The sequence below is a fragment of the Varanus komodoensis genome, unplaced genomic scaffold, assembly GCF_004798865.1.
Source record: "Varanus komodoensis strain SLA01 unplaced genomic scaffold, ASM479886v1 scaffold89, whole genome shotgun sequence".
NCBI classification, from domain to species: Eukaryota; Metazoa; Chordata; class Lepidosauria; order Squamata; family Varanidae; genus Varanus; species Varanus komodoensis.
The window spans coordinates 1,104,651-1,118,409 of record NW_025336587.1 but is presented as its reverse complement, the minus strand read 5'-3'; the positions used below and the strand labels follow the sequence as shown (position 1 = coordinate 1,118,409).

At 45.7% G+C, this 13,759-nt stretch overlaps 1 protein-coding gene across 8 annotated transcripts in view; it reads left to right on the top strand.

Annotated features, from left to right (window-relative positions):
• KDM4B (lysine demethylase 4B) overlaps positions 1-13,759 on the top strand; it is a 163,758-nt gene that overhangs the window by 28,765 nt on the left and 121,234 nt on the right. For all 8 annotated transcript variants that reach the window (XM_044417508.1, XM_044417509.1, XM_044417510.1 and 5 more), the window contains exons 2-5: positions 1,113-1,275; positions 5,770-5,945; positions 6,596-6,710; positions 7,842-8,035. In XM_044417508.1, coding sequence (XP_044273443.1) covers positions 1,132-1,275; positions 5,770-5,945; positions 6,596-6,710; positions 7,842-8,035 — 629 coding nt within the window. In that variant the 5' untranslated portion in view covers positions 1,113-1,131. The remainder of the gene's footprint in view (positions 1-1,112; positions 1,276-5,769; positions 5,946-6,595; positions 6,711-7,841; positions 8,036-13,759) is intronic.

The following is a 13,759-nucleotide window of genomic DNA, read 5'->3' as shown; positions in this document are numbered from 1 at the left end:
CAGATCAGGCTGTTCCTACTTCCATGTGACTGCATATGCAGCATTGGTAGGATGAAGGACAACATTTTATTGCATCCAGCAAACATGCTAGAAATTGTTGTTTCTAATCTTGTTTCTCTTTTCTGAAATGTCCAAGAACGTGCGCATAAGCTATCTGGTAGATGGGTGACAAAGTAGGCACAGTTGTGACTAAATGAACACAACAGATATAGTTGTTACTGAGACTATGTTGGGAGGGAGGGAGGGAGGGAGGGAGGGAATGATTAGGTGGGTAAACGTGCAGGCCAGCTGGTCAAGGCTTGAGAGTGGAGTCAAGGGGAAGTGGGCATAGGTTCCACACTGTGCTCAAATGTTCGTGCAACCTGGCAGCAAGCATTTTCATGGTCCAGAAGGTCAGAGCAACTAGTTTGAAGTGCTGACAGATGGACTTCGACAGCATCAGTTATGCCAAGGACAAATATGTTCTGTGTAAATATTCCAGTACTGAAAGAAGTGGTGATGTACCAACATCTTAATAGGTATTTCATAATAACTGTTTGTATGATTATACCTAGTAATTGTTTTGAATGTCTTATTAGCAACTTTGAGAACATTACCCTGAAGGTGTAGGATATAGATTTCTTAAATAGGAGTCAGAATAACTATGTATTGATACATAATTTGAAAATTATTTTTTTCTGCATCATATAACTAGATTCGCTGATAAAAGGAGAACAAAACACAGAAACAATATTCCTTAGTTAGCCATACTTGCAGGGAATGTGGAGCGTTTCAGAACTTGTCTCTCTAAGCACGTGCTCTAAGGTGTGTCACTAAGTGTTTGCAAAAGATACTTTTTGGAATAATTTCAACAGATCTTTTAGTTTCATGCCGATGAGTGCCTACATTTTCAGAGGGGAAAGGTTGAATAAAGCACACATCCATATAGGTGGATTGCAGCAAGGTAGGCTGAATGTTCAAAGCCACAGTTTGTTGTGTTTTCTGGACCCAGAGACTGTGGGTTAAAGTAAGCTATGATAAGCTGTGAGAAGCCATTCACATACATATTGAATTTCCAATAAATGAAAGGTGGTCTTAACTTTATTTGCTTCCCTCCCTCTTTTGCATTATAGGTACTGAAAACTCATCAGCATGATGGGGTCTGAAAACCCAAGCCCGCAGAACCCCAGCTGTAAAATCATGACGTTCCGTCCAACTCTAGAAGAATTCCGGGACTTTGGAAAATATATTGCTTACATAGAATCACAGGGTGCTCATAGAGCTGGGCTTGCTAAGGTGAGTTTTCTCTCAGCCTCTTCTCCAGGTGGTCTGGGACAAGTTCACAGCTCATCTACCTAAGGTTGGCAATTAAGAAGATTTAAGTGGCAGGAGGCCTGAAAGTCTAGGGCATACATGTGTGAAGGTATAATATAAATGTAAAATGTATGTGCAGGTGTTTGGAACATGTGCTTCAAAAGTCTTGGAAGCTCATTAACCAGCAAGATGTTCTTTGCATGATCGTAGTTCACTGCTTATTAGTTGGGGCTTACTGGCCCCACCTGCCTCAAAACCACATGCATGGGACATTTAGCAGGACAGAATGGAGCACTGCTCTGTTCATGAGAGACGAGGTCCTCATTAAAGCAGATCAATTCTAGTTATATTACAGGTTCACTGGGGAATTTGGCATTGATGGAAGCTTTCCTGGTCATGTTTCCTTATCCTGTCAAGTGTACTAATGAATTTCACTATGGCCCATTCCTTAGGCACAGTTCCTTCTGATCAGCCAATTTTAAATTGTACTCACAGTAAGTTTTCTCTTGCCTATGATAGCAGGTCTTTAGCTTAATTCATGTGTCTTAACCACATGTTTGGGGTAGATAAGAAAGTCCTTCTCCTGTGGAGAAAAGGCTGTGGAGACCAGGCATGCAGATAGACAGGGAAAAGTGTACCAAGTGGGGAATAGCAAGGATGGCTATTTCATTCCTTTTTTCATGCCAGTTTCCCAACTTTGGGATGCTGTTTCCCCTTGGTAAAACACTGTTAAATCAGAAGTACACTTCATGCTTATATGCAGGCATGATAGTGCATCAGCTTTTAAGCTAGAATGCTGGATCATTAAATGGCATTGTACATGGGCTATGTGCAGTGAGATTCAGTAGGCCAAGATTGATTTTATTTATTTATTTTATTTATTAAAACATTTTTATGCCGCCCCATTCGCCGAAGCCTCGGGACGGCTCACATTTTCTTGATAAGCTGTCAGAGCAATGGGCAGGTGGCATCCCTGGGACCCCAGCACAGTGCTGTTGGCATTCCTCCTTCCAGCCAGTCAGGGCAACAAATGCTGCTTCAGTTGAAATGATATCTCCATTCTGGTAGGTGGAGGAGTAGGTGTCCACACAGGCCTGTGCAAAAGGCATAGCATGGTGGAGTCTCTTGGCATCATATTTTCCATGGCGTCATCTTTGTAGCCCCCTGCAGCCTTTGTGTTGCAGAATCTGACCTGAGGGATCTGATCAACATGAGGGATAACTCCTTTTCCCTTTGGGAAACGGTTTAGGAGGAGCACACGCTGCCTCCTGGTTGTCCAGGCCTTCTTGCATAGATGGTGCAGATGTGCTGTGAGCTCCCTGCAGCATTAGAGCTTTCCAGTCTCGTCCACCATCTCTCTTTGTCTGCCTTCACCCTCTCCCCTTTCTATGTCATTTGTGGCAATGATTTTCTGTTACTTCTTTACCAGGACCAGCTGAGTTACTTCATACCAGAGTTTCATTCTTCTTCATGGTATCTCATGTGGTGTAGAGAGCCAGTGTGGTGTAGTGGTGAAGAGCATGGGACGGGGACTCAGACAGTCTGGGTTCTAGTCCCCGCTCAGCCATGGAGCCAACTGGGTGACTTTCAGCCAGTCACAGACTCTCAGCCCAACCTACCTCACAGGGTTGTTGTGGGGATAAGATGGAGGAGGAGGTAGATGTAAGCTGCCTTGAGCCCTTCGTAGGAAAAAGGCAGGATATAAATCGAAAAATAAATAAATAAATCTGTTCATCACACACACAGGCTTCGCAGCTGCATAGATCCTGTTGTTGGGAAGCTTCTGTAACTAAACATTTGCCAGTTCCTTTTTGACTGCCATCATACCTAGATTGGGAATTGCTCCTCTCCTACCACTTGAGTATCCAGCATTCCTTTTTTCTTACCTTTCTTCTTAATCCATGGGTCTCTGTAGGAACTGGAGGGATGTGTGGTAGCCTCTCCCCATGCTATCCTGGAACAGAAAGGGGAGGGACTTCTGCCCAGCAAATGCTTAACTAAAGAAGCTTCCCAACTACAGGATGTGTGTAGACCCAAAGCCCATTTGTGTGGATACTCGGATAAGCATCTGAAGAATGACAGTTACAGGTATGCAACATGTCTTTCAGGTGGGCAGTCTTGTTAGCATTGATGGCAATAACTTGATGCCAAATAGTGCTTGAAACTCACAAAGGAAGTGAGGAGGCAGTTAATTCAGAGCAGAGAAGGAAGGTGGGTGGGAACATGCATACCAGGGGCCTGCTCTCAGTTTCCAGATAGTCCTAATCTTCCCTGTTTAGTGAGTCTCACCCTTCTATTTTCTTAAGCACGTCCCTTTTTAATGTAGTGGTTTGCTGGCAGTGAGTCTCTAATTCAGCCTGGCCCAGGTGCCTTTAATCTTGCTTTGATAATTTCACTGCTGATGATCAGTTTCTCAGGACTTCTCTGGATTTGATCCAGCTAGCTGGCCCCCAGCATGGCTTCCTTGACTACTGTGAAACAGATGGTTTTGCTTCCTTACTGAGAACTCAGAGTTGGGTTGCACTCATGTAGCAGCTGCTTGGCAGCACCCCCTAAGTAGTAACTGCTGTAAAGTCACAGAGCCTGTCTCCTTTCCCCTTCAAGCCTGCATAAGGCAAAACATCTTAATATTAGCTGGGGAAACTGCGGCTGGGAATGCAGTCTGAGGTATGTTTGCAAGATCTCAGGAGTCTGAAGAGGGGAAGGAGGAAGGGATCTGTGAACTGAGATGGGGGCAGCTAGCACGCCTAAGTTAGCCTAGTAGCCTTTCCAGAAGTTTCTCAGACTTCATTCATTGCCAGTGGGAGGAACTAATCAAGATACCTCTCTTTAAGGTACTGTAGGGACTTCTGTATCCAAGCCCAAAAAGTAAGTCTTCCTATTCCTTTGCTTTGAGTGAGGAACTGTTCAGGATGCTGCCTTTGAAAAACATGCTTGCACATTGTTTCCTTGCAAAAGCACATACTTCTAGCACTAGGCTTTTTTTTTAATAACTTGACCTGTGAGATAACTGCTGGATAATGATTATATATTTTAAAAAGAAATAACTTTGCATCAGAACAGAAAGTATACTTGAATTATCAACAAGTTTCATGGTTGGGCAGCCAACAGTTACAAAATGAGTGCCCCCAGTCCCTGCAGCAAGCAGTCTAGAATCCTAGGTAGTCTAAAGCAGTGGCCTTGACTGTGGATGACTGCTTGTGTCCCTACTCTGGGCTGTCTGCAGTCACAAGAGGTGACCTGGAAGAGCAGCTTGGCCATACAGCTAGCCTTGCGCATAAGGCTCAGCCTGAGCCATGCTTCTGCCTTGCTTTACCAAAGTCACAATAATTAAGAAGCTGCTGTGTAACAGCATCCTTGATACTTGACAGTATTTGACAGTGAGAACAGCCAAAGAAGTTGATCATCGTCAGTTGTTATTTGACTGGGTAATTGACCAGCATGAAAAGTTTACTAGTTCCAGAACTGTTCAGGATAAGCAGTCAATGATTAAAAACCCCCGTCAAGTAAGGATGATTAGGTATGACCTGACCAATTAGATGGCAGGGAGAACTGATCCTAAAGAGGGCTTTTTAACATTCTTGCTTTGAAAATACACAAAAAAGGGATCTTGTTCCTGGGCGCTCTAAGAAGTTTGCTTATAATATAAGTGGCTCTTTAGAAAAGTTCTTAAAACTCTTTGTTAATCCTTCTCTTTGGTTGGCCAGCCAGTGGAACTAGGCTAAGCTTTCCCTGAGGGAGGACAGTCTGCCCAAATGTTTGGACTAAGGGCTGTATCTTGTGATTGGGGAGAGTAAGCAAGGCATCTGCAGGTTTCTGAAGTACTCCTGTGCATTAAGCACCCTTGCAAACATTTGGTAGTGCTCCGCACATTTTGTTTTGTCTTTTATCCTGTGCCATGTAAGAGAGGAACCAAATCTGTCCTTGATTGGGCCAGTGGATGGGCTTTCTTCACTTATGGGAGCAAATGTGCTTCTTTTCAGCGTGGTCAGTTTGTCCTTGTTAGTGGGCAAGTAAACTGAGCCCATATATAAAACCATTTAGATGCCTCACAGTGGGCCCATCCAAATTCTACTTTAGCAAATTATCAGTTAATTATTGATTTGCTGTGTTACAGTAACCTAACAAAAAATCTTAGCTAGCTTTGGGTTTAACCTACAAAAAACACAAAGTGTTGTAGTACAGACAGCATGCAACAAGCCTGGACTGGGCCTACTGGAAGCTGCATACTCAGTTCAGAAGCAACTCATAGCCAGTATGCATCACAGCAAACTGTTGGTTTTTTAAATGCAGAATTTGCTCTTGTTATGCGTGAACAGTATTGTTCGTGAAGCCTTAGTGGAACTGAACTGGCCAATAGGGAAGCCAAGAGAACCCTCGCGCTCTCTTAGTGAACAGTTTTGTGTCCCCTAACCTTCCCTTATGCCTCTTAATGATTAAGCATCTTGTCTTGTGGTTTCTCCCCTTCCCTTACAGGTAATTCCCCCCAAGGAGTGGAAGCCTCGCAGAAACTACGATGACATCGACAGCATGGTGATCCCGGCTCCCATCCAACAGGTGGTGACAGGGCAGTCAGGGCTCTTCACCCAGTACAATATTCAGAAGAAGCCCATGCTGGTTGGAGATTATCGCCGCTTAGCCAACAGTGAGAAGTATGTACCTGCCGAGACCAGGATGGGGTGGTGGTTTTACTGTGGAGAAGCTATCTCTTGTTGCATTGCCTCCATGGCCCTCCTTCTGGCCCTCTGTTGGCTAGGCTGATTCAGACCTTGAGGAAGTGGATGTGGCTAAGGGCTGGGAGGCAGTGTGTCTCTGTGAGCAGGGCAGAGAGAGATGCACTGACTTTCCAGCAAGGCTGGGTAGGCAAGCAAGGGTGCTCCAAGCCCTGCCTTTTGATCATGTCTGTGTTGGTAGCTGCTGGCAGCAGCTGTGTTGCCAGTTGTGAGATGGCTTCTTCATTTTCATGGAGCACATGGAGCCAGCTCTCCTCGCAGCTCTGTTCCTGCTGTAGCATAGTAGGTGGAACACAACTTTACCTAGGAAGCACTTTTGTATAGGGTGCAGTAGATCCTGGGCAGACATACAGTTGTTATGAATAATACCCACCTCTTCTCCTGGAGGCACCTGCATATGAGAATGTCACAAATTATGGACTCTTTGTGGTTTATATGCAATATGCAGAAATAAGGTTGTGCATACAATGGTCAGAGGTCTAAAATTGCTTCCCATTCATCTTTGAGCATACCGTGTTATATGGAGCAGGTTTGCCACTTCTCACCTTATGCTTCTTTCTTCTTACCAGGTACTGCACCCCACGTCACCAAGATTTTGATGACTTGGAACGCAAATACTGGAAGAACCTGACTTTTATGTCACCTATTTATGGGGCAGATATCAGCGGTTCTCTGTATGATGCAGTAAGTGACAGTGAAGAGAGACCAGTGCATGTCCCCGCTGCAAAATTAGATCAGCCTGAAACAGACTTAATTTCAATGGGAACCCTGGGAGAATTGTAATTGGATGTGAGTGCAGAGCACTTAATGTGTTGACATTGTTGGCCTCTTTCAAAAGAAATGCAGTTCCCTAGTTGGGAACGGTGACAGCTTGAAACTGGTTTCATGTCTGTGAGGATCCTTAGGGCAGGATATTGGGTTTGCCCACCAATGCAGGTTGCCTGGGTGAAGGAGTTTCAGGTGCCATTCCTTCCGTATGCTGTAGCCAGAGAGAGGCTCTGCCTCTTTTGGTGCCTCTGCAAACTGAAGCTCTATATAACACTGATAGCTGAATCTGTTCCTTACAGAGAACAGTTCTGCATGGTGCAGTGTCATATTGTTTAGTCAGCACTTTCCCTTGGACCTGCTGTCCAGTAGATTGTTGCATGTCTCATGAACCTGCTGTTTGTTACTGGCTGTCAGTATGTTCCTCCTTCTGAACGTGTTTCCTAATGGCACTGCCTGGGAGTGTGGCAGCTTGAGTGCTGCCCAGGGGTGCAGACCCTCACCTCCAGGGGCCAAATGTCTAGCCCTTTGAGATTCCTCAGGAGGGTTTCCCCTTGTCTTCTCCAGCCCCTGATTGCTTGGTGATTTCCCAGCTTTTCAGCAGTCTCATACCCATCCTAAAAGGTAGAAAACTTAGTTACTGGGGCAGGAGGTTAGAGCTAAACTATGCCCAGTACTTTGCCCCTGCCCATATCACCCTTGGCCCTCATCCCCACTGGAAGGCAGCCTCTGCTATTTCCAAAATGGAAATTGGTTGTGAGGCTGAAAGAGGGTCTACACCAGGGGTCTCAGACTTGCGGCCCGTGGGCCAATTGCCAGGATGGGTGAGGCACAGGAGAGGGGCCCTGCGGCCTTCAAAGTTCCGGCGGTGCCGGGGCCGGCTGCGGGATGAGCGGTGGAATACTTGATGCAGCCCAGCCTCACCCAGACTCTACTTGCAGCGGCCCCCAGGTAAGTTGAGTTTGAGACCCCTGGTCTACACTGTCTGTCCTGAAGCAAAAGAAGTCCTTGCTTTCCCTTCTGATAGGTGGATTCTTTTTCCTCCTATAGGATGTGGAAGAGTGGAACATTGGGAGCCTGAACACACTCCTAGACATGGTGGAGCATCAGTGTGGAATCATCATAGAAGGCGTGAACACGCCCTACCTCTACTTTGGGATGTGGAAGACCACATTTGCTTGGCATACAGAAGACATGGATCTTTACAGCATCAACTACCTGCATTTTGGAGAGCCCAAATCCTGGTAAGTATCTGGTAGAGTGCTGAGCATTCGAAATGGGGCTGAAAAGCCACCTTGTCCCCAGCAGGGCTATCAGTGGAGTTGTGACTCCAGATCCTGCCAGCAGATGCTCATCTGGACTGTGCCAAGGAAGCTGAAGCTGTGAGCTGGGAAGGTGCCTTGGACTGTTCCTGGGAGGGGGCAAGGCAGGGCTAAGCTTAAGAGGTTCAGGGAACTAAAATGACATTCAAGGAAGACACAAAACCTGCACGTCAGCCCAGGTTACGTAGCCCATACGTTCCTGGGGGTGGATTCTTCCTGAGTGCAAATGTAAGCAAGAGCACCAGCTTTTCACCTGGGACCTCTGAAGGGGCTGCTTGGCCCGCAGAGCCTCCGTGCCATCTTAAGGACCTTTGCAAATAGCCTGCATGACTCTGATCGTAGCACTCAGGGATTTTCCAGGGATACATGTGGAAACATTTCTGCAGAGCATGTGTCTGCAGTGCAAATGACTGAAGGTACAGAAGATGATGAGAGGAGCTCATCTGTTCTGCTCTGGATACTTCCATGTGGAAGTCAAGGTGGATTTGTGAACAAAATTGGGTTAGAAGTAGTGCTTCATGGCTTTGAATGTGCACTACCACATTCTGTGTCCGCAGCTTTCTGACAGGCTCTTGGAATGTATTCTTGTTTTCACCAGTCCTTTTTCTTTCTCCTGTTTCCTTTCCACTGTACTTAACCACCTCTGCTCCTGCAATGTGTGTACTTTGGTTTAAGGGGTCAGCTTTTAAATGAAAGCTAAATTGGAAAAACTTGTAATGGCTGGCAGTTACAGGCTGGATTTGTTAAACCCTACTTCTGAAAAGCGACCCTAGATTTGCAACCTGCACCATTTGCCTCATTGAACAAAATACATCTGGCAAATGTTAGAATTTGCAAGCCAGTGAAAAAGGTGGCACCACAAGTCTCTTGGAGGTGTTGAAGCATCATTTCACTCATCTGTTTCCCCCTGAGAAGTCTGGGTTGTTGAAATCCCTTTGCCAGTTGCTGCGATACTGTAGGGAGCCAAAGGGCATTGCATGCCCTTCACAGCCCATCATGGACTTCTCAGAAAAGGCCTAGCAAGGTCAGAGCTTCTACAAAGCTTACGAAAGTTTGTGCCTTTCTTAGGAAGCTTTAAGTGGGTTTTGGTGCTTGCCTGGCTTAACAGGTTCTGATGAGGAAATGGATCATGCTTGTATGCTGTTACAGAGCTTAGAATGTGAAAAAGACTAGTGGGGAAAAGGCACTCTTCTGATTCCCAAGCATTTCTGCCTCTGTTTATGCTCAACAATCTGATGGATCTTGCTGCAGTTTACAAATAATGGTATTTGCCTGCTGGAGTATACTTATCACTGTTAAGGTGCAGCAGTGCGGTCTCGCCTCTGCATAATTTTCTAATGGAGCTGCTGCAAAATGCTGCTAGGAACAGGAGGAGGCCCTAATGTGTGAGGAAAGGACTGTGCTTCAGTTGGTGGTATGGGCTCACCCAGCGTGGCTGGTATGGTGCTCTTGTGAAACTTCTTAGCCCACAGTTGAAGCGTACATTATTCAGAGTTGAAGGGCATTCTGCCTCTGCTCAAGAATCCTCTACAACCTTTCAGTTAGCTGCTAATTTTTTGAAAGCTTGGAAGATTGTTCCTTCTTTTTGACTTCCGCTAGGTGGTGCTGGCTGCACAGGCAGAAGCTTTCTCTGTATTTGCAAGGCACCATGATCTCTTCAGATGCTTTGCTTTAGCACACTGTTGAAGCCAAGAATCTGGTGATGTCCCTTCATTGTGGAACTGTGAATTCTTCCAACTTCCATTAGACTGGGTTAATTTTCCTTGTCACTGCTAGTTGAAGTTTTGTAAAGGTAGGAGCAGTCTTTTCTCTGCTTCAGGGTTTCATGTGGGCTGCTGGTTAGTTACTGTGTGAACTCTTTATTGACTTTTTATCTGATCTAACAAGGCTGTTAATGTTCTTAAGGATTTCTTCAGAATGGGTGGTTGACGTCAATGACCTGGTTCATACAACATGACAGCCTAACTTAGCCATACGGGCTGCTATGTTGTGCTAGCTGCTATATTTGCTTAGTGTCTGTGAGCCTGTGTTGTGAACCCAAGGCAGCAGGGGTTGTTTGAGGGTTAAATAAGGCTCTAATAACCTCTGGTTTGTTTTAGGATGATCCAGTGTTTGCCTACCAAGCTACCCTTGCTGCCTGGGTTTGAATGATGCAACAAGCAGCAGCAAACAGGGCATGTGACACGATATGACAGCCCCTGCAAGTTAATAACAGCCACATTGTGCTGTTGTATTGTGTCAACCAGGTCAATGTTTAGGGCCAGCATTATTAATAGGTTAGTTCCTAAAGGAGGCTGCTCTGAGTTCCACCCAGCCATTTCTTTTGCCTGCTTTTTCTTGAACTCCCCTTTTTATTCTAGTGGGGCTGGTTTTTATTCTTTCCAGTGTAAACACACACATGGATTTTCTCACCTCTTGTCTCTGCATTAAAGTCCTGCAGAAAGTTGGGAAATGAGCAGAGGGCATGCTACTGGGGCCTCATTAAGCAGGGGGACTGTAGACCAGTAGCCAAGCACCTGCTTGCCATCCTGGACACCTCTCCTTGGAAGGCAGGAGAGAATGGTAGAGGCCTTTTTTCTCCAATGAACAAAGAGCATGGGTTGAGCCTCCCACTCTCCCTGTTAGGCATGGCTATTTATACTTGTGCTATAAAAATGAAACAAACAAACAAACATGATTGGAAAGGTGAGAGAGCTGCCATGAGGGCCTCAGTAGCAAAGGAACTGGGAGGATGTTGCGCTTGGGGTGCTGCTGTGCATGGGGCTGGAAGCCAGCCTTAGGCCTAGCTTTGTGGAAGCTAGGCCAGCACATGGCCTCCTTTGAAGCCCAAGTTGAACTCAGACCACCCTCGCCCCCATTCTCCAGAGGAGGCTAGCATGGAGAACAGATGCTGATCTTTCCCTACCAGCAAATGGGTCATGTCAGGGGAGGTGGGGTTCTGTGGGTGTCAGTGCTAGCTTCTTACTGTATTCCGTTCTAGGAGCAGGACTTTGCTGTGGACAGACACATCCTTTACTGGGATCCAGAGAACCACCAATGAAATGGTTCCACTTTAAGGTAGAGCTGTAGCTCCTGTCTGAGTTGGCTTAAATTTGGCTGAATTTGTACAGCTTTGCCCCACAAGGAGTCCTGGGAATAGTAGCTTTTTGATGGATGCTGCAAACATTTTGAGATCCTAGTCCGCTCACAGTTCAGCACCTTTCCTTGTGAGGAAGGGGACCCATCTAGCTTCTTGATTCTAGCACATGGCAACTTAGATGCCTCTGCAAATTCATACCTGGGCCACAGGGGTGATGGGCTTTTTCTGTGAAGCAGACAGCAAGTTAATATGGGCTGGCTGCATAACTGGGCTCCTGGAACTGCCTTTGTTCATGGGGAATTGCTCTGGTCCTGGGGCTTGATTTGTGCCGTTTGTAAAGGGAAGGGCTACACATGCTAGTTTGCATTCTCTATCGTTGCTTTTCTCATCACAGTGTTATTATTTTCTGCATATATAAAGTGTATGCCTTTGAGAAGAATATTCCCATGCACTGAGGTTAGAATCATGCTTCCTGTAGGGCAGCCTGGGACTAATCACTTCCTTCAAGAGCTGTGAGGTGCAGGCAGAACAGGAATCCACCAGTAAATGCAGTGTTAATACTTGGCAGGATTCTGCACTACTTAGTCCAGCATTAAAGGGATATCTGAGAATACCCTCTGCGTGTGCACAGTTTTGATAAGAGAAGACTAATCCTACTGCCTGATGGGGGGTTTGTAATCAGAAGACCATTCGAGCAGATGTTGCTTTTGTATTAAGGCCAAAAGCAGGCTGGGCAAAGATTTATTAACAGAGATTAGTTGAAACCTCTTCTGGCCAATGCAGGAGGGCTCTGGATTTCTGATCTGAAACTCTGTTCTCTCGAGACGGAGTTTGTGCGTGCGTGCGCGTGTACACATGCATTTATATATTTGTTGTTGTAAAATACCATCAAGCTATCTCTGACTTAATAGCTGCGCTATGAATGAGTGGCCTCCAGAATAGCTTGTCCTTCACAGCCCTGCTCAGCTCTTGTAAGCTCAAGGCTGTGGCTTCCTTAATGTAATCAATTCATCCATCTCATATGTGGTTGTCTTCTCCTTCTGCTTTTGACTTTTCCTGTCCTGATTGTTTTCCCCAGGAGTCCTGCCTTTTCGTGATGTGCCCAAAGTATGACAGTCCCAGTTTTGTCATATTTGCTTCCAGGCTTGGTGAGACCTAGGCCCCACTTCTTCATCTTTCTGCCAATACAGGATGCTTGCAAAGTTTCTCCAGCTCTGTTTTTTAAACACATAAGTTTTCTTCTTTTTGCTGTCCAGCTTTCACACTCTACAAAGTGAGTGGGAAAACAATTGTGGGAGTGATCTTGGCCTTAGTCTCCAGTGAAACTTCCTTACACTTGATGATCTTTTCAAATTCCTTCATTTGTTTCCTTCAGTCATCAATTTTCTTGGTTACAGTCTCCATTTGAGTGGATGACTGAACCAGTTGCAAATTCTTCACCATAGACAGCAAATGTCCACAATTCTTCAGTAGTCATGATTTCTGTTTTCTCCTACATTTGCACTTGAATTATTGCAAAGGAGTTGCTTGAATTATTTGCTCCTTTCTGCAAGTAGCATGGTATCAACTACATATTATTGATGTATCTTACTCCATGTTTCACTCCTTCCTCTGATCCTAATTCAGCTTTTCTTATGATATGTTCCGTATACAGATTGAACAGGTGTGATTAAAATACACCTTTGCCTAAAGGAAATCCCTTCTGTTTCCTCATTTTGTGTGTGTGCACACAAGTGTGTGTGCTAGAGGTGGAGTGAGAGTGGTGCATTGTGTAGAGAGACAGCATCTTCTTAAGTCATTGCAGTATGTAGATCTGCATTGAGACTCCCATAAGCTGATCCTTGCCATTGATTAGAGAAGTTGGTCCTGGTGATGGAGGCGACTCGTTACACACCAGGAATCTGAATGCATTTTGGTCCCTGCAGGACTGAGTGGTAATAGGCACAGACAGGGCCCTCTTGCTGCCATCCCTTTCGTGTGGAAAGTGCGGAACAAGTGGCTCCTGGCCTACACACGAGGAAGCTCCAGTTAAGCAAGAGCAAGGCTGTCACCTGTAGAGTGGCTTCACACATGCATGTTGCATCCCTCAGGGACTGCATGCTCATGTGCTGAATCAGGCGATTCTAATGGACCATTGCAGCTGAACATTTTTCAGTGGCATTTGTTTGTCTGATAGCACAGTGACTCCAGTGTAAAGAAAGTATGCAGCATATGTCTGTCTTTGTGTCCATATGTAGACATTAACCAGCCTGACAACCTGTGCTGGTCATTGACAACTGTGGCTGTTTGGACTCCCATCTTAAACCTGTCTCATTTTGGTCTGGATTTCTATGGATCTGACTGACTGACATGGCTGCCTCCCTTCATCTTCTTTTCCTGCTACTTCATTTGTAAGGACTTGGTTGGCCAGTAGGGGGAGCTCTTGGATTTCTGGAAAGAGAAATGGAGGCTGGGGGTGGGAGAGTACGAGGCTGAGACTGGTGCAGCTGGCTGCCTTTTGTCAGAAATGGCTGTTAATGATGATTCCGTGACTCTCCTTCCCCTGGCCCTACCTTGATAGAATTTTC